The 20,808-nt window shown below is 41.2% G+C and overlaps 1 protein-coding gene across 1 annotated transcript in view; it reads left to right on the forward strand.

Moving 5' to 3' along the window:
• Positions 1-14,720: 14,720 nt before the first annotated feature.
• The window catches only part of LOC105491154 (tankyrase), a 226,311-nt gene continuing 220,223 nt past the window's right edge, over positions 14,721-20,808 (forward strand). Inside the window, exon 1 of the mRNA XM_011757309.3 lies at positions 14,721-15,434. Coding sequence (XP_011755611.1) covers positions 14,762-15,434 — 673 coding nt within the window. The 5' untranslated portion in view covers positions 14,721-14,761. The remainder of the gene's footprint in view (positions 15,435-20,808) is intronic.

Consider the following 20,808-nt stretch of genomic DNA (forward strand, 5'->3'; position numbering starts at 1 on the left):
AAATTTGAGCGTCAGTATTGGAGGTGGGGTCCAATGGGAGGGGTGTGGATCATGGGGGCGGATCTCTCACGAATGGTTCTGTGCTGTCCTAGGGATAATGAGTGAGTTGTCACTCTGTTAGTCCCCCCCTCAAAACTGGGTTTTTGTTTTTGTTTTGAGAATGAATTTCACTCTTGTTACCCAGGCTGGAGTGCAGTGGCAGGATCTCAGCTCACTGCAACCTCCGCCTCCCGGATTCAAGCGATTCTCCTGCCTCAGCCTCCCAAGTAGCTTGGATTACAGGCACCCGCCACCATGACCAGCTAATCTTTGTATTTTTAGTAGAGATGGGGTTTCACCATGTTGGCCAGGCTTGTCTCGAACTCCTAATCTCAGGGGATCCGCCCGCCTTGGCCTCCCAAAGTGCTGTGATTACAGGAGTGAGCCACCGCGCCCAGCCTAAAACCTGGTTGTTAAAAAAAAAAAGCCCGGCACCTTCTCCCTCTCTCTTGCTTCCAGTCTGGCCACATAGTCTCTGGACATACCAGCTCCCTTCGCCTACCATAAGTGGAAGCAGCCTGAAGCCCTGACCAGAAACAAATGCTGGTGCCATGCTTCTTGTACAGCCTGCAGACTCATGAGCCAAATAAATCTCCTTTCTTTATAAATACCCCAGCTCCAGTCCTTTATGGCAATGCAAATGGACTAAGACAGGCCCTAATCCCATAATGAGGGCCTCACCCTTGTGACCTCATCTATACCTAATTACCTCCCAAAGGCCCCATCTCCAAATCCCATCACATTGAGGGGTAGGGCTTCAACACAGGAGTTTTAGGAGACACAATTCAGTCTATAGCAGCACAGCTCATTGTCTCTTCTGCTGTATCAATTCTCCCTATTAGGTTTTATTGAGGTTTGGGCTTTTAGATTTAATATGATTTTTCTGCGTGGCTGAATTTCCTTTTTACAATCATTGTATCTTCCTTTTTCTCTTTTTAAGACCAAGGGCATGAATACAGGGGATCAACCACACAGGCAATCAACTACAATCTTCTAGATAGTTGTACTAACAGTATAGTTGTCATTTTGTAATGTGTATTTTTTTTTTAAATTTAAATTTTAATTTTTTTTTGAGACAGAGTCTCACTCTGTCACCCAGGCTGGAGTACAGTGGCGCAATCTCGGCTCACCGGAAGCTCTGCCTCCCAGGTGCACGACATTTTCCTGCCTCAGCCTCCAGAGTAGCTGGGACTACAGGCACCTGCCACCATGCCCAGCTAATTTTTTGTATTTTTAGTAAAGATGGGGTTTCACCATGTTAACCAAGATGGTCTTGATCTCCTGACCTCGTGATCCGCCCACCTCGGCCTCCCAAAGTGCTGAGATTACAGGTATGAGCCACCGCATCTGGCCGTAATGTGTATTTTTTTAAATTAGTGGAGGCATAAAAAAGGGAGCTAACATTAATTGAAGGCTTATTATGTACCAATCTCTGTGCTTTGCATTTTATATACACTAATTTATTGATTCTTTTACACAAACCTAGCAATTATTGTACACATTGGCAGTTGGGGAAACAGCCTCAGATAATTTGCCAAAGTTACACAGTACATGGTTGGAAGAAACAAGATGCAAACAAAAACATGGCACCAAAGCCTGTTCTTTCTACTATCCCTTATCACCACGTGGAGAAAGAGGAAGGACAATGTGTTAGATTTATATTCTTTTATTTTTATTTTTATTTTTATTTGAGACAGAGTCTCACTCAGTCACCCAGACTGGAGTGCAATGGCATGATCTCGGCTCACTGCAAACTCCACCACCTGGGTTCAAATAATTCTCCTGCCATAGCCTCCCAAGTAGCTGGGACTACAGGCCCGCGCTACCATGCCCAGCTAATTTTTGTATTTTTAGTAGAGACAGAGTTTCGCCCTGTTGGCCAGCCTGGTCTGGAACTTCTGACCTGAAGTGATCTGCCCATCTTGGCCTCCCAAAGTGCTGGGATTACAGGCATGAGCCACCATGCCCAGCCCACTTTTGTAAGTGTTTTTCCATGTGTTGACATAATCTCCATATTTGTTGTTTTAATAGAACTGCATGATTCTATCAAATTAATGTCTTAATTTGAATAATCAATCTCTAATGGCTTATGTTTGATTTCTTTTTATTTGTTTATTTACAGACAGGGTCTCACTCTGCTGCCCAGGCTGGAGTGCAGTGGCATGATCATAGCTCACTGCAGCCTCAAACTCCTGGGCTCAAGCAATCCTCCCACCCCAGCCTCCTGAGTAGCTGCAACTACAGGTGTATATCACCATGTACAGCTAATTTTTAAATTTTGGTTTGTGCAGTGGGGTCTCACTATGTTGCCCAGGCTGGTCTTGAACTCCTGGACTCAAGCGATCCTCCCACCTCAGCCTTCCAAAGTGCTGGGACAGAGTGTGAGCCACCACACTCTGTCCGTATTTTATATTGCTTCCAGTTTTCACTCTTTTAAATAATTCTACTATAAAAATACCTGGTTTTTATTCTCACAAATTATTTCTTTAGGGTAAATTCCCTGTGGTTTTCTGCCATAGAGGAATATGATTTAATAATCTTTTTCCTTGTGAGAGCTTATGCTCTGAAAAACAAAGGGAGATAACTCCTACTTTTAAGGAGCCTCTAAGTTAATTTTTTCCTCACCCTTCTTTGTCAAACATTCTAAGGAACTTGCTAGATGTGTAAGCATTACAATAACTTAGTATATATGTATTATTTATTTACAAAACTACATGGTGCTCTTTTAATATGAACTAAATTGATACAAATAACCTTTACATTTTACCAAAAAAAATTAACAACCATTTAAAAATGTCTTTGTTTTTTTGTAATAGCTTTTTTGGGATATACCATAATGACTTAAAGTGTTCGATTCAATGATTTTGAGTATATTCACAATGTTGTGTAGCCACCACCATCAATTTTAGAACATACGCTTATTTCAGAGAACTGGCTTATGTGATCATGGCGAATGGCAAGTCTGAAATCTATGAGTAGGCTGCAGCCAATAAGTGGAAAACTCTTGGGCAGGAGCTGATAATGTGGTTTTCGGTCAACATTTCTTCTTCTTGAGGGAAACCTCAGTTTTACTCTTCAGCCTCTTCTACTGACTGGATGAAGTCCACCACATTATTGGCGAAAATCTCATTTACTTAAAGTTAGCTGATGGTAGATGTTTAAAATAGCTGCAAAATACCTTCACAGCAACACTAAATTATTATTTGACTGAATAATTGAGTGCTATAGCCTAGCCAAGTCATACATAAAATCAAGCACCACGGTCCACCCCCTATCAGCGTGGCACCCACACACATCTCCTTAAACCATGTTTAATCTCCAAATAAAGACAATAAGAACGTTATACTTCTGCCCAACAAGATGCAGTTATACTATGTACAACCACAAATGTGCAACCTTTTCTGCAGAAGAGAATGCAACATCTCTGGATGACTCAGTTCATTTTTCTCCTTGACATCCTGCAACTTAAATACTATGACATAAGGTTCATTATTATGAACACATCTTATGTTAGCTGATAAGGTGATAAGAGAGGGAAGAAAGCAAAGAAGAATATATATATATATATTTATGTATTCCTAACAAAGTAGGAAGAAGTACTCATAACATATACAGTCCTAATTTTGGCGACTGGTCAAGAGTTGGAGCTGGTATTTACAACTACTTCTTTTCATTCCCTGTTCCCTATTCCCTTTGGCCACAGCAGACACCTCAGCTGATCATACTTCTTTGCTTGGTGTGGTGACCAAATTTTCACTTCTGAAAGGCCTGAGCTGTTAGTAGCCCTGTCTGAATTGGGCTGTTGTAGTTTTTGTTTTGTTTTGTTTTGTTTTAATTGACTTTAATCACAGGGCAGAATAATACTAAAAGAATCCCTAAGGAGTCTCCTGTATTCCAGATTTTCTCTTCCTTACCTCCATTTTGTAGTAGCAGCCCAAATTCCCCTTGGTTTTTAGGATCAATGATCCCTGCCAGTATACTAACTCCCTTCTTTACCTGTTAATTCAGATGCATGAGGAACCCGAAGTGGCTGGGTGGCAGTCTTAACTCCCAACTCAGTGGAATAATTAATGTGTCTTCTGGTGGAAGCATTCCTTACTTTGGAACTACAACTTCTTAAGCTAGCAGAATCTAAGATCACAGGGACAGGAGGCAAACATTTTGTTAGTGAATCAATAGGGTTAATAGTGAGTGGTGCCACTCCCACTTCCACTCTTTGATTCCTGAACCTGTGAATCCTGGCTATGGGAGAAACAACACCATATGCTAAATGCTGAATTAGAGCACATACATCCTCTTGGGGAATCTTGCCTCTGCCTTGCAAAGTATTACCACTGACTCAGTTAGAGACTCAGTGATCTGAGTCTCTTCAAAAGGCCATTCCACTGATCTATCAAAACTCCTGTTTCAGGATAATGGAGACATGGTAAGATCAGTGAATTCCATGGCAATTGGCCCATTTCCATACTTAATTTGCTGTGAAATGAGTTACTTAGTCAGAAGCAATGTTTCTTACAATGCTTATACCATGACAGTAGCTAAGGCAGTCTATAAGTCTACAGATGGCAGTTTTGGCAGAAGCACTATTTACAGAAAAGGCAAACACATATCCAGAATAAGTGTCTAGTGCATTAAGAATAAAACACCATTTATTACATGATGGAAATGGTTCAATATAATCAGCCTGCTTCCAGGTAACTGGCTGGTCACCCCAGAAAATGGTGCCATACTGGAGACTTAGTTTTGGTGTCTGATGCTGGCAGATTGGGCACTTAGCAGTGATTATAGCCAGGTCAGTTTGGTGAGGGGAAGTCCATACATAACCTTCATCCTTGCCACTATGGCCATTTTGTTCATGAGTCCATTAGGTAATAATAGGAGTAGCTGGGGGAAAGGCTGGCTGGGATTCACAGAATGGGTCATCCTGTCCACTTGGTTATTAAAATCCTCCTCTGCTGAGCCCATCTTTTGGTGAGCATTCACATGGTGCACAAATGTCTTCAGGTTTTTTCCTATCCAGAGAAGCCTACTGTATTAGTTTGTTTTCATACTGCTGTAAAGAACTGCTGGAGACTGGGTAATTGATATAGGAAAGAGCTTTAATTGACTCACAGTCCAGCATGGCTGGGCGACTTTAGGAAATTTACCATCATGGCGGAAGGTGAAGAGGAAGCAAGGCACCTTCTTCACAAGGTGGCAGGAAGGAGAAGTGCCGAGTGAAGAGCGGAAGAGCTCCTTATAAAAGCAGCAGCTCTCATGAGAACTCACTATAGTGAGAACAGCATGGGGAAACCATCCCCATGATTCAATTACCTCCATTTAGTCTCTCCCTTGACATGAGGGGATTGTGGGGACTGTAATTCAAGATGAGATTTGGGTGGCAACACAAAGCCTTACCATATCACTGTCTATATGCCAGAGTTCTGTCTGGGCATGGTGGCTCCCACCTGTAATCCCAGCAATTTGGGAGGCCAAGACAGGCAGATTGTTTGAGGTCAGGAGTTTGAGACCAGCCTGACCAACATGGTGAAACCACCTCTCTACTAAAAATACAAAATTTAGCCGGGCCTAGTGGTGCATGCCTGTAGTCCCAGCTACTCCATAGGCTGAGGTGGGAGAATCACTTGAACTTGGGAGGTGGAGGTGGCAGTGAGCCAAGATTGTGCAACTGCACTCCAACCTGGGCAACAGAGGGAGACTCCATCTAAAAAAAAAAAAAATATATATATATATATATACACACACATACACACACACACACATATATATATATACATACCAGGTTTCATTGTCATTAATTTTTCAACTGGTTCCTTCTAAGGCTCTAACTATTCAGCCAAACCGTTGGCCACAGTTCATGAATTGGTATGTAACTACACATTTGCCCATTCCTCCTTCCAAGCAAAATGAACAGCCAGGTTTACTGTCTGAAGTTCAGCCCTCTGGGAGGATATCCCTTCACCACTGGCCTTCAGGGATGTCCCAGAGAGGGGCTGCAGTGCTGCAGCTGTCCGTTTTCATATAGTGCCTGCATATCCTGAAGAAACATCTATAAACCAGACTCAAATGTCCTCCTCTTCAGTCAACTGATTTTAGGGAGCACCCCATGATGCCAAAAATTTGGGCTGGGAAAGAGAAAATAACGTAGGAAAAGTGAGAGTTATGGGCACGTGGGCCATTTCCTCATTTAACTTACTTGTGCCCTCAGGGCCTGTTGAGCCTGATCTCATAACTATCACTTCCATTTGATGATGGAGTGTTGCTGTGGATGCACAACTTCATGGCTTGGTGGGTGAGACAATACTCAGCTCATGATGGGCAGTGTAGGTCTGACGGTAACTTGGTGATCATGGGTAGGTGTTCAGTCTCTAGTACTGAAAGCCTAATAGCAAGCAAATTTCTCAAAAGGAGAGTAGTTATCCATAGGGGATGGCAGGGCTTTGCTCCAAAATTCCAAGCAGCTGCACTGTGATTCACCTAGAGGGGCCCGCCAAAGGTGCAGACAGCATCCCGCTCCGCCACTGATACCTCAAGCACCATTAAATCTGCTGAATCACGTAGCTCATGTGGCAGAGCATCTTGCATGACAGCCTGCATCTGTTGCAGAGCCTTCTCTTGCTCTGTACTCAAAACTAGGAGCTTTGGGGGGTTACTCAGTAAATAGGCTGGAGTCACACATTCTAATGAGGACTATGTTGCCTCCAAAATCCTCAGAGTTTCACTAAGAGGGTTCAACTCTTTTTGAGTTGAAGAAAGGGCCCATATGCAACTTTTCCTTCATGCTACAAGAGCTATTTTGACATGCTCCACACCCCTGGAACCCTAGAAACTTCACTGGGGTAGAAGTCTCCACATTTTTGTTGGAATCACTTTCTCACCCTTTATTATTATGTCAATGTTTTACCAATGACTCTAGCATAGTTGCTACTTCTTGCTCACTGGATCTAATCGGCATAATGTCATCATCAATGTAATGGACCAGTGTGATGTCTTGTGGAAGAAAAGGGTGACCAGAGTCCTAGCGGATTAAATTATCCACAAGGATAGTACTGACTCTATTACAGCTCTCTGACTGAATATGGTGCTTTATCATCTGCTTTGTCTTTCCATGCCCCAAATTTGCACCCTAGGACAGGCATCTCTCTCCTCTTCATATAAGGCATGCCATGGCATCTCATTGTAGTAGTCTGAATAGTGGGCCCTTGAATATGTCCATATCCTCACTCCTGGGACCCACAAATGCTACCTTATATGGCAAAAGGGACTTTGTAGGTGTGATTAAGGATTTTGAGATGGGACATGATCCTGGATTATCTGGGTGGGTCCAATGTCACCATCAGTTTTGGAGACAGGGTCTCACCCTGTCGCCCAGGCTGGAGTGCCGTGGTGTGATCTTGGCTCACTGCAGCATCTACCTCTCCAGGCTCAGGTGATCCTTCCACCTCAGCCTTCCAAGTAGCTGGGACTGCAGGGGTGCACCACCATGCCTGGCTAATTTTTGTATTTTTCGTAGACACGGGCTTTTGCCATGTTGCCCAGGCTGGTCTCAAACTCCTGGGCTCAAGTGATGCTCTCACCTTGGCCTCTCACAGTGCTGGGATTACAAGCGTGAGCCACCGGGCCTGACCACAATGGTCCTTTTAAGAGTGCAGTAGGAGTAGTCAGGGTCAAACAGAAGATGATAGGATGGAAGCAGAGTTGAGTGATGTGCTTTTAGGCTGTAGGAAAAGGTCACAAGCCAAAGAATATAGGCAGCCACTAGAAGCTGAAAAAGTCAAGGAAACAGATTCTCCACTCAAAGCTCCCAGAAGAAAATTCTCCTCAAAGTCTCCATAAGATAAGATGCCAACATTGTTGGTGCCTTGACTTTAGCTCAGTGAAACTGACTCCAAACTTCTGCCCCAGAACTGTAGGAGAATACATTTGTATTGTACTGTTTCAAGGCACTGTGGTCATTTGTTATAGCAGCTATAGGGAGCTAGTATACCCAACCTCTCAACTGAGTAAAGCCAGAAAGATGTACATGAACAAAAGGAATGATGCAGAATAATTGCCCTCTGGTAATACCAAGTGTCAGAAACTATGCCACTTTGGTCTATTGTCCTGTATAAAAATAGGCCGATGGCTTCATATCACCTGATTTTCCAAAGAAGCCATGTATTAGTTTTCTTTTGCTGCTGTAATAAATTATACAAACATAGTAGCTTAGCACAAATATATTTTACAGTTCCGCAGTCATAAATCTGCTGTGGGTACCACTGGGCTAAAATCAAGGTGTTAGGATTGAGTTATTTTCTGGAGGCTTTAGGAAAGAATCTGTTTCCTTTTTTTTTTGCAACTTCCAGAGACTGCTCACATTCCTTGGCTTGTGGCTTCTTCTGTCATCTTCAAAGCCAGCACTGGCTGGTTGAATCTTCGCATGGTATTACTAACAACCTCCTTTTCTGTCTCCCTTTTGTACCTATAAGGACGCTGATGATTACTTTAGGCTCACCCACATAATCCAGGAAAGTCTCCCTGTTCTAAAGTCAGTTGATTAACAACCTTAAATTCCATCTTTAATGTTATTTCCACTTTGCCACATAAAGTAACGTATCTGCAGCTTCCAGAGATTAGGACTTGGGTATCTTTGAGGTGCCATTATTCTGCCCACCTTAAATGTGGATATAAAAGTAAATTGTGGATTGCTGTATTATCTGTAGTCTTTGATTTTTTTAGGTTTTCTGTTTTTCTCTCATGTTGTTGGTCCTCTCGCATGTGTGGTGATTCAAGGTTGTAAATTCATCTTCTGTGGGATGTTCCTTCTGCAAACATCCTGGACCATGGGGACTTCAGGAATGATGGCTGTGTTGGTTTCTCTTGAGGTGGTCTTGGCAGCTGTGGTGCTTTCCCACACAACAGAGATGGTTTCTCAGCACTGTGGGGCAGGATTTGTTTGAGAGAAACCTGCCTACCTCAGGCTGAGGTGCCGTCCTTTGTAGAGTTTCTGCCTCTTCTAAATCCTGACCACAGCCAGAAGGGACTATTTGCATTTCCCTTAATATAAGAGGCTCTTTTCATTTCCAAGCTTATTAGACCTTCCTTTAAGACAGTGTAAAGCAAAAGCAGCAGCATGCATGGGAAGCCAAATAACAACAGTATTGAGTAAAAGGAGACGTGCTTGTGGTTAGGCAGACAAGACTAGTGTCTCTTAGGCAACCTTTATACAAAGCATATCCCATCCCTGTTCTTGATAACAATAAAAGCTGCCACTTACATTCCATTTATCACATGCCAGAAACTGTTTAATGCACTTGGCATATATTAACTTATTTATTTCTCAGAACAACTATTAATGTCTCTACTTCGTGTCTCTACTTTGCAGGTGAGTTTACAAAGAGGTTGTATTAGTTTGTTCTCACACTGCTATAAGGACATACCAGAGACTGGGTAATGTATAAAGGAAAGAGTTTAATTGACTCACAGTTCCACAGGGCTGGGGAGGCCTCAGGAAACTTACAATCATGGCAGAAGGGGAAGCAAACATGTCCTTCTTCACGTGGTGGCAGCAAGGAGAAATGCAGAGCAAAATGGGGAAAAGCCCCTTATAAAACCATCGGATCTCATGAGAACACACTCATTATCATGAGAACAGCATGAGGGTTACCCAACCACCCCCATGACTAAATTACCTTCTACCAGGTCCCTCCCATGACATGCGGGGACTAGGGAACTATAATTCAAGATGAGATTTGAGTGTGGACACAGCCAAACCATACCAGAGGTTAAATGACTTATCCTGGATTGTACAATGTTTTATTCTGAGCAACTCAGCATCGAAACACCTAGGTTGAGGATATGGAGGAATAGGTAATACCAAGAGAAATTACACGCATACACCACTTAAACAGCTTTCACTCATTTCCTTCTTTCAACAAGCCAAGTAACAACAGCAAGCAAGTAAAAGGAGATAGTGGGTGGAAGGCACATAACCATGTGTTTGGGGATTGATTAATGCCTCTCACTGCTTGGCTGCCACTCATTCTCAGCTGGTAGTTCTGATAGTCTCTGCTGGCAGAGGTCTTTGCCCCAGTCTTGGCCACCAGTTGGAGTCACCTCACGGTCAGTATGTGGTAGTCACGACCCCTCAAGCAGTGGCAGGAATCCACTTTCATCATGGCTTGGTGGGTGTCCCCCTGTTCTGATTGGGGAGGGTGAACCCTCTGGGTGCCTTGCAGTCTCTTGGTTTGCAGTTGCATCTGCTCTATTCTGATTAGCTATATCCATCTACATAAGCCATTACATCATTATATATGCACTGTTGGCTAGTTATACCCTTCCATATCAATGCATTTCAGGACTTCCTGAGGCTTTTCTAAACATGGTTATGACTTTGGGGGAGGGCAGGTGTTTATCTCTTTTGAGTGATATAGTCATATGCAAATCCATAATGGGGTGTGCATGTATTATTTTAATTACTTTTGGAAAAAAAAGCTTACAAGGAAAGGAATATTATTGATGGGAAAACTTGTTTATCTTCTTTTTTTAAAGCACAGCAAATAGATTTTTATTTATTCCTGTTAAAATGTATGATGTAACATCTTTTAATCATATGAAGCTAGTTAATGGCAAAGCTAGGATTTATATCCAAGCAGTCTGTATGTGGAATCCACACTCTTAACCACTTCTCTGCCCGGAACTAACTCTCTGCCTGGAACTAACATTTCACATTAAACCAACTACTCGTAAGTGTACAGATGTTAGCCAGAGAAAATCCAAGTTATCTCAGTACAGGCTACAGATGTCTTTGGAGCAGCAGCCAGACGACCCTGGTATGTGTGAGCTATCTTATAAAGCTACTAAAACTTCCATGGGGGAGTTGCTAGGAAACTGATATAGAGGATATCTTTAAATTACTGTAATTTTGCTGTCTTGTAATAAGTTGTTTTGCCTTTTTTTGGTAAACCTTTTTCTGATACAAGGTTGTTAGTACGATTGCAGCTGTTGGCATCATTGCCCATCTGTGGTTTTGTAAAAAAATATTCACCTGGGTTTCTGGATGGAACTTCAACACTAAAAGAACGCAATGCTTTTATAGAGAAATCTGGGCCCTTGGCACCATAGGCATTTCTGACATAAAAATAACTAATTATGTTTTGGTAGGACCAAAATGAGGAAATGACACTGCCTTAGCCAAACCACAGCTCTGGCTTGTGCTCATGGATTTGCAGAGGGGATCAAAGAATAACTAGACTTAGTAGAAATACTACCAGAATACCAAATACTGTGGAAGATCAATAGGAAGTATACAGATGGAATGACACACCGGTTCTAGTTGAAATATGGAACTTGTGCAAGTTCCTGATTGTGTGATTTTCAGAGTGTCCATGCGATCCCCATAGGGTAAGAAGGCAAACATCAGAACACAGCCGAAAAGATCGGTGTCCTTTGAGTTGGTGGCTTTTTTGTGTGTGTGTCAATGGTATAGCCTAAGAGAGTGCTATGTGCTCTCATTTTTGTAGTACTTGGGTATACCGTGTGCGTGCGTGTGTGTGTGTGTGTGTGTGTGTGTGTGTGTGTGTAGACAGGGTCTCACTTTGTTGCCCAGGCTCATCTTTGATCTTGATTTTCTGGGATCAAGCAATCTCCTGCCTTAGCTTCCCAAAATGCTGGGATCATAAGTGTGAGCAAGCCACTGTACTCGGCCAGGATACTATTTTTGTGAAAACATTTATGAAAATAAGATAGGACATAACTGTGATCAACAATAGTTTAGAGATAGGGTTTATAAAGAATCCTGAATTATCAGATGAGGAAAGAATTAAACCTAATGTTTCTTTGCTTCAGATTCCTGTTATGTGCAGAATGATGGATATTTATTCCTAGCCCCTATCTTTGTCACAAAGGAAGTTGTGAGGGGAAAGCTATCAATAGTGGCTGTGAGTTCATGTTAACACTTTATGCATGCCACGTAGAAGAACGGATCTAACATTCAAAGAGTGCTTATAAAACATCTAGGCTTTTAATCCTCATGACAGTGCTACACTAAAGTCAAAATTTTAGGCTGGGAAGCATATCTATCAAGATTAGCCAACTAGTAATCAGAGATGTGACTTTCAAGCCCAGGTTTGTTTGACCCCAAGCTTTGCTCTTTCCACTGTGATATAGTGCATTCCTCATGGAATTGTGTTTAGCCACAGAAGATTAGGTAATGGCATGTGGCCTTTCATGTTTGGAGCTCAACATTAGTCGGTATAAATCTACACTTCATAAATACTTAATGTTAAGTACTTTTCCTACTTTCTGCTGGAGGGAAAAAAGCAATTTCCAGTTGATTGACTACATTTCCACACATGGTTTTCCAGTACAGTTTCAGGCAATTTAGTTTTTTTTTTTTTTCGAGACAGAGTGTTGCTCTGTCACCTAGACTGGAGTGTAGTGGCACGATCTCGGCTCACTGCAACCTCTGCCTCCTGGGTTCAAGCCATTCTCCTGCCTCGGCCTCCCCAGTAACTGGGATTGCAGGCACGCACCACCACGCCCAGCTAATTTTTGTATTTTTAGTAGAGATGGGGTTTTATCACGTTGGCCAGGCTGGTCTCGAACTCCTGACCTCGTGGTCCGCCCACCTCGGCCTCCCAAAGTGTTGGGATTACAGGCATGAGCCACTGCACCCGGCTGGCAATTTAGTTTTTAAAAATCCCTATCCAGCAGAGGCTTCCTTATTTTATTGTCATTTTTTTTTGTACTGACACAACAGATGCATTTTGAATAAGTCTGAACATCACTACTTTCTATGAGTAACTGGCCATTGGGAGACCAGATGAGATATTTCTTATGCCTCCCATTCCAGGAGGCCATTATTTAGGGGACACATGGCATGTTATGGACATCTAGCATATCATGTTGGTCCACCTCCACTTCTCAATGGTTCTCTGCTCTACATCAAGAAGTTAAGATTTAAAAACAGAAGCATGAAGAAGAATGTTGTGGACTGATGCACTGATGTGCACTGATGTGAGTTGCACTGATGTGAGTTTTCCTATCCAGCTACACTTTTTGTTAGGTGTCTACCGTGAACAATGGCACAATTTTATCAGACAGCTGGATAAATGTTAAGAATTATAATCTGTAACCCCAGATTACATGAAAATAAATGCCATTCGTAATACTAATTATGTTCCTGACCTTATTGTATTTAGTTAGTAACCCCAAATAAACTCATCTATTTATTTGAATGGGAATATTAACATCACATAAATCATATTTAACAATGAACACATGAAACAATGTATCACCTGGTTTAATATTCTGCTTGACTCATCTAAATCTTGTTTCTCTTAGGTCATAGAATTTCCATCTGTGTTCACTCTATTGGAATAATGCTGTTTGTGTATAATTCTATAATGCCTGCTTTACTATTGAACAGTAGGTATGGAGTCTTCAATGGGATTATCTCATTCACGGATACATCTTTTGATGGCAGAAAAAAAAAGTATACATAGGTAGGGGAAAGACAGAAAAAGCAGTTGCTGAAAAATAGGACCTGATGGTGAGTAATGGACAGCAATCTGTAACCCAGGCTGGAGTGCAGTGGTGTGACCTCAGCTCACTGCAACCTCTGCCTCCCGGGCCCAAGTGACCCTCCCAACACAGACTCCTGAGGAGCTGGGACTACAGGCGTGTGCCACTTTGCCCAGCGAATTTGTGTATTTTTTGTAGAGATAGAGTTTCACCATGATGGCCAGGCTGGTTTCGAACTCCTGGGCTCAAGTGATCCGCGGGTCTCGGCCTCCCAAAGTGTTAGAATTACAGGCATGAGCCACCGTGACCAGCCTAGCAATCAGGTTTTTATCCGTTTGGGATGTGGGAGAGGCTAAGCTAAACTAGAATTCAAAAGAAAGGAATATATTCATAATTAGTTAAACGTAGGGTGAAAAATAAAATTTCAGAGATAAGCAGAATAGGAAAAAAATCATTATTTTAATAATTCACACCTATTGCACCATTATTTCAATTTTACAGAGAAAAACAGGCAGAGTGATGAAATGGCTCATATATACACAACAAATGGCAGAGCTGGAATGCCAATCCTAGCAATCTAAACCAGCATTTAAAAACGAGGAATTAAAGCACATAGGGTGAGAAAAATTATAGGGAAGGGACAAGAGCTCAAGGACACACCTGGAAAAGAAATACTATAATTTTAAAAATTACCAATGGGCTAATTATAGTTGTGTTTTACTGGCAGAGCGCTTTGTCTATGTTAGCTCTTTTAATCCCGCTAATAATTCTGTGAGGTTGGTACTATTAGTTCCATTTTTCAGACGAGGACGCTTAATAGATGATAATCGACACATTCTCTGCTTGCTCTGAGCTGCATCTCAACAGCTGGCTCTGGAGCAAGCAAAGGGAGACTGAGGGAAACAGAGCGGACCAGGGCAAGCCGCCTGAAAGTGAGAAATGCAAGAAATGTTTCTCATCTAGGCAGGAGCTGGTTCCAGCATTCAAATCTCTCCAGCCGGCCCGCCACCACGTCACAAACCCCGCCTCTCAGTGACAAAGCCCCGCCCCGTTCCTTTGGCTGTTCCCTAAGCTCCCAATACTTCCCTCTTTCTCATTGGCCCCTCCTACCCCGCTAGCATCATTTCCTGTGCGCTGGATGTTGATTGGTCCGACGGTCGGAAGTGAGGGCGGGCGGTGGGGGCCGTTGCCGCAGTGACAGTGCTAGGGGAGTCCGAAGATGGCGGCGTCGCGTCGCTCTCAGCATCATCACCACCATCATCAACAACAGCTCCAGCCCGCCCCAGGGGCTTCAGCGCCGCCGCCGCCACCTCCTCCCCCACTCAGCCCTGGCCTGGCCCCGGGGACCACCCCAGCCTCTCCCACGGCCAGCGGCCTGGCCCCCTTCGCCTCCCCGCGGCACGGCCTAGCGCTGCCGGAGGGGGATGGCAGTCGGGATCCGCCCGACAGGCCCCGATCCCCGGACCCGGTTGACGGTACCAGCTGTTGCAATACCACCAGCACAATCTGTACCGTCGCCGCCGCTCCCGTGGTCCCAGCCGTTTCTACTTCATCTTCCGTTGGGGTCGCTCCCAACCCAGCCGGCAGTGGCAGTAACAATTCACCGTCGTCCTCTTCTTCCCCGACTTCTTCCTCATCTTCCTCTCCATCCTCCCCTGGATCGAGCTTGGCGGAGAGCCCCGAGGCGGCCGGAGTTAGCAGCACAGCACCACTGGGGCCTGGGGCAGCAGGACCTGGGACAGGGGTCCCAGCAGTGAGCGGGGCCCTACGGGAACTACTGGAGGCCTGTCGCAATGGGGACGTGTCCCGGGTAAAGAGGCTGGTGGACGCGGCAAACGTAAATGCAAAGGACATGGCCGGCCGGAAGTCTTCTCCCCTGCACTTCGCTGCAGGTCAGAGACTTTTGAATTGTTTATTAAGGGTTTTGGGTTTGGGTGCAGGGTCCAGTTAGGACAAGAAAGCAGGTTATTGTGATGGGACAAAGTGGGGGCGTGGTCATGGTTCTTCAACACCTCACCAGAAGACTAGAGGTGCCTTTCTTTTGATGGTGTCTGGGTGATGGGGGCGTGGTTGGGGTGGGGGGATAAATGAATCCAAGAAATTCTTCAGTGGTTGCACAGTTTAGTTTTCGGTGTGCAGGAATAAAGTTAGATTTGGACAGCTTTAGAGTAGTTTTGTCATTTGTGTGCTATTTTGTTTTTACAAAGGTATGTCCCTTGAGGAGAGTCCAGACCAAAAGAGGTTTAGTACAACCCAGCAAATGTTTGAGCATCTATTGTAGCCTTAGTAACCCAATGAAAGACAGAAATGAAGTTTATGAAAGTTTCCCTTCTTTTAAAGAAGTTTACAGTCTAGATGGGGAGACCAAAATATGCCAGTGTGAAACAACTGGAGAACAATATTTGGATGCATTATATGATGATAGAAGAAATACAGGCTTTGATATTGTGGCCACTATTATTTGTTGTATAGCAGACCGTTTACCTTGTGTCAGTTGCCTCAGTTTTCTCATGGGCAAAAATCATAAAATGATGTTGTGCGAGCATTTGGTGAGACGTATCTGGCACAAAGTTCTCCCTCAGAAAGTGTGAATTTCTTAAGCTCTGGACCTCACACTTGTCTTTTTTTTTTTTTTTGCAAATAGTTGATGATTTTCTCTCAAAGACACCTAATAATATGTTTATAAAATAAAGAAAACTGTAAAAGAAAAACAAAGGACTATAATTTCACTGCCTCGATACTTACTGTTGATATTTTAAACATATAGGTAATAATGTTATATACATTAGAAACATTATATTAGAAATACATGTATTGTCCCAAATAGGACAGAAAAATACAAAATGAAAGGCATCACACGCTCACAAACATCAAAGATAACACACCAAAGATAACTTCTGTTAAGTTTCTCTTATATTTCTAATATATATATGTGTCACTTCTTCAGTTTGTTCTGTTAATAGTAAAACGTGTTGACCCACTGTAGTAGTATTTATTTTTACCACACTTGGGAGATATGATTAACCATTTTACAGATGACAAAAGTGAAGCATATATAGATCGTTTAAGTAAGTCCAGATTCACTCAGGAAATAGTAGAAATTGAGTTTGAATTCAGGTAGTTTGACTTTAGAGCTTGTGAGATCAAACTTAAACTGTCAGAACCCTGGATTAAGGTCACTTCATTTTTGTGAGTAATTGAAGTGTAGAGTTCCCGATTTTTGGGAGAAATAGTAATGGGGAGGGGCTTATATGCAAGACAGTAGCTTTCACATGTTTTTTATTGTAGCCCATACTTAGAAATACATTTTACATGGTCACATATGCAACTGAATCAAAAGCTTCTGGAAACAATACTTTCCCTTAATATATGTGTTGTCCTCTGATAGTTTATATCTTATTCGATTTCATTTTTAGTGAATGCTGCTTGTGATCCATTAATGGGTCATGACCTGTGGTATGAGAAACACTTAAAGGAAATTATTATTAGGTCACTGGATTCATTCTTGATATACAGACACTACCTACTAGGAATGCAGTGGATTGAATCATAAACAGACTTTTGTCTATTTGTTTGCTCAAGGGTCTTGCTTGTTTTAGATGAAATAGCATTTCTTTTTCTTTAGGCTAAATGAAAGGCCCAAGTCTGATTTTATAAATCAACAGAGGTGTCTACTTTTGCATACTTTATTCCAAGTTTGACTATTTTAACAAATTGTTTCACCAATCAGGTTATTTCTCACCACCCCACTTTATGAGTAATCACCAACAAATGATAGTTATACTTATGTGTATTAATGTATTTAGGATAAGTCACACAAAATAGTGCTTGTTTCTCAAATCACATGTCTTCTATTTGCTACAATAGTTACTTGTTATTCTGTTTCGGAGTTTTACATACATCCAGATTAGCTAGAAGATAAACAATAAAACAGGACCGTAATTATGTTGTAGTTATGAGAACCTAACCTTGAATCGGCTTTTTAAGAAAAATTTTAGCTCAGTTGTGGAAAACACAATAATAAAATTCTCAATGATAGGAAAACATAATATCCTGTAGTCAGTTTGCAACACTTCCGTGATTGAATGCATAACATTAAAGTTTTATTAAACTTTAGTCTTCTTTATCATGTATAGGCTGAGAAATGAAAAGAATTATCAGTGACTGGTTATTATGATAGTAATTGAATTGTCATGGAATAGCTGTTTTAAAAATGAGAAATTGGTACAATCCCTTGAATGAAAAAATTTAAAAATTACAGTTTATTTGTTCCAGAAATATTTTAGTGTACTTAGATGATTGGATGTTAAATACTGACACAATTGTGTAATGGCAAACATTCTGTAAGCCTTAAGGAGCTTACAGTCTAGTAGGGAAGCATAAACAACAACAACAAAAACCTGCAAAGTATCTAGTGTCTAATCTGGCGTGACAGGAAACGTACATTATACTGTCTGTCCCAGTATGTAATAGGAGCTCTTATCCTTGCTTTAGAGCAGTTAAGGAAGTCCTTCTAGGTAGATTTTTTTTAAAGCAGGTGTTAAAAGGGTGAGCCCAAGCTAGCCAAGCAAAGGTTGGAAGGGATGATGTTAACTAATACTTTTATTTCTATTTAAAAATGAGTTTACAGTTCTATGGAATGAAATGAAACAATTTTGTTTTCTTTCCAACTTTTAGGCTCAGGGGTTATATGTGCAGGTTTGTTACATGGTTAAATTGCAAGTCTTGGGGGCTTTGGTGTACAGATTATTTCATCACCTAGGCAATGAGCATAGTACCAGATAGGCAGTGTTTTGATTTTCAGCCTCCCCCCACCCTCTACCTTCCACCCTCAAGTAAGCCCCAGTGTGTATTATTCCCTTGTCTGTGTCCATGTGTACTCAAGGTTTAGCTCCCCCTTATTTAAGTGAGAACATGTGGCATTTGGAAATCATTTTTAAAGATCTCAGATGTGGTATGAAACCATGTTTAAATCCTTATCACTTTATCTATATTACGTTAAGAATAACCATATTTTTTCCAGCAGGAAAATTAGGAATCCTTTCTATCTTATCTTGGATTGTGATAATTTGTTTAGAATATGGTTTAGAGACTGTGTTAGTAATGGAATCATCCTATCCGCAATTAAGACAAAATCTTGTTTCCATTGTTGATACAGGTTCTCAAAATACTAGTTTTGTTGTCTTCTTAAGATGGCTTTGTAAAGATGATCCATTCTTTTATTGTTGACTAGAATTTATATGGGACTTTTTCTTCCACAGATATGGTCCTTGACCCTGATTTTCTATTATTTGAAGTATAGTAGTCAAAAGAGTTTTATAAATAGTACCAACTGAGAGTGATACCTCCTTAGTTTGGTATCTAGTAGTGACATTTTTGTTAAAGGACCCATATATTCTGATGAGTTCTCTTTTTATAGAAAAGTTCAAATGAGGTATTTTTTCTTTTTTTTTCTGAAGGCTTTAGTAAAACATTAAACTCTGAGATTTTATAGTATTTACATGAAATCGAAGAAATCTTGAAATGGGCTTCCTGTTAACATATACTACTTGGATTATGATAGGTAATGTGAGGTATTTTAAAATCAAAACCAGTTTTTTTTTTGTTAATGGTATCCACTACCATACATATTTAACAATACAGAGATTTTTCAACTCATTCCTGACTCTTCTTGGATTTTTCAGCATGGGCATGCTTGTCTTTTTTTTTTTTTTTTCCTCGCCTTTGTACAAATGTTGTTCCTGTTAAAAGTCACCATATACTCTAAATTGTTGCCTATCAGTGGGTAATAAAATGAGTTAGAATGCTTCAGTCTTAGAGTGGGAATTATCTTACACTTTTCGTTGCCTGGCAAGATCCTTAATATTACTTGTAAGCAAATGCCCTGTCTCAAGATTTAAGAAGGGTCTAATTTGGTAATAGAAGAAAGGGACCTAGTTTCATAAATATCTTCCCAGACTTAAAATTGTTGATTATAAACTGGATTATATTTTACTTAGTGTTTTCTTAAAACCTTACACTTTTCTTAAGGTACCTCTTTAAAAAAAAAAGTTTAGAGAGAACTTTTAGTTAGAAAGATGTGCAAAGTGTGTCTATCTCTTTCTTTTACCTCAATGTACTACTCTTTGGAAGCAAATGATTTAAAGAACAAATTAGCTATTTGTAAGATGATATGTAAATTTATTGCTAATAGCAAAAAAATTGGTAACAAGCCAACTGTTCAACAATAGAGAAATGCTTACATAAATTATAATACTGTATAATTTCTATTACGTGTGTATTCCTACATATATGTTCTTTTATCCATCAATCATCTTTTTATTAAAGCATATCAGTGTAAATGGTAGGCATCTGTGCAGCTTCTCCAAATATGCTAATATGCATATCATTATCTAAGTTCACTATTTGTGTAAAGATTTATCTTTTAGTGTGAAATCTGCAAATCTTAAGTGTACATTCACTGAGTTTTGACAAATGCAGATACCTGTGTAACTCAAATTATGACTTTCCTTATAGAAACTTCAGAAAGTTCCCTCATACCCCTTATCTCAATCCTGTCACTATCCCTTTTCCCTCAGGCAGCCACCGTTCTGACGTTTTTTCCACTCTAGAATAAGAGTTGCCTGTTTTAGAATTTCATATAAATGCAGTTTGTACGATATTTACTCTTTCTGTAAGACTTACTTTGCTCAGCCTAATGTTTTTGATTTTGTAACATGTATCAGTAGTTCCTTTTTAGTGCTGAGTAGATTTCATTATATGAATATTCTGCAGTTTGTGTATCCCTTCCTCAGTTGATAGACCCTTAAGCTGATTTCAGTTTTGGCTGTTATGAATAAAGCTGCAATGAACATTCTTATGAAATCCTTTTTGTGGACATGGATTTTCTTTCTCTTGGGCAAATGCCTAGTATTAGAATCTCTGGGTCTTAGGGTAGGTAAATGTCCGGTTTTATAAGAAACTGCCAACACCTTTTTTTCCCAAAGTATATGTACCATTTTACATTCCCATCAACAATTTTTGATGGTTGTTGTTTGATTTTGCTCTTGTTGCCCAGGCTGGTGTACAACGGTGTGATCTCGGCTCACTGCAACCTATGCCTCCCGGGTTCAAGCTATTCTCCTGCCTCAGCCTCCCGAGTAGCTTAGATTACAGGCACCCACTGCCACACCCAGCTAATTTTTGTATTTTTATTAGATACGGGGTTTCACCATGTTGACAAGGCTGGTCATGAACTCCTTACCTCAGGTGATCCATCCACCTCAG

This window comes from Macaca nemestrina, chromosome 8, assembly GCF_043159975.1.
Source record: "Macaca nemestrina isolate mMacNem1 chromosome 8, mMacNem.hap1, whole genome shotgun sequence".
NCBI classification, from domain to species: Eukaryota; Metazoa; Chordata; class Mammalia; order Primates; family Cercopithecidae; genus Macaca; species Macaca nemestrina.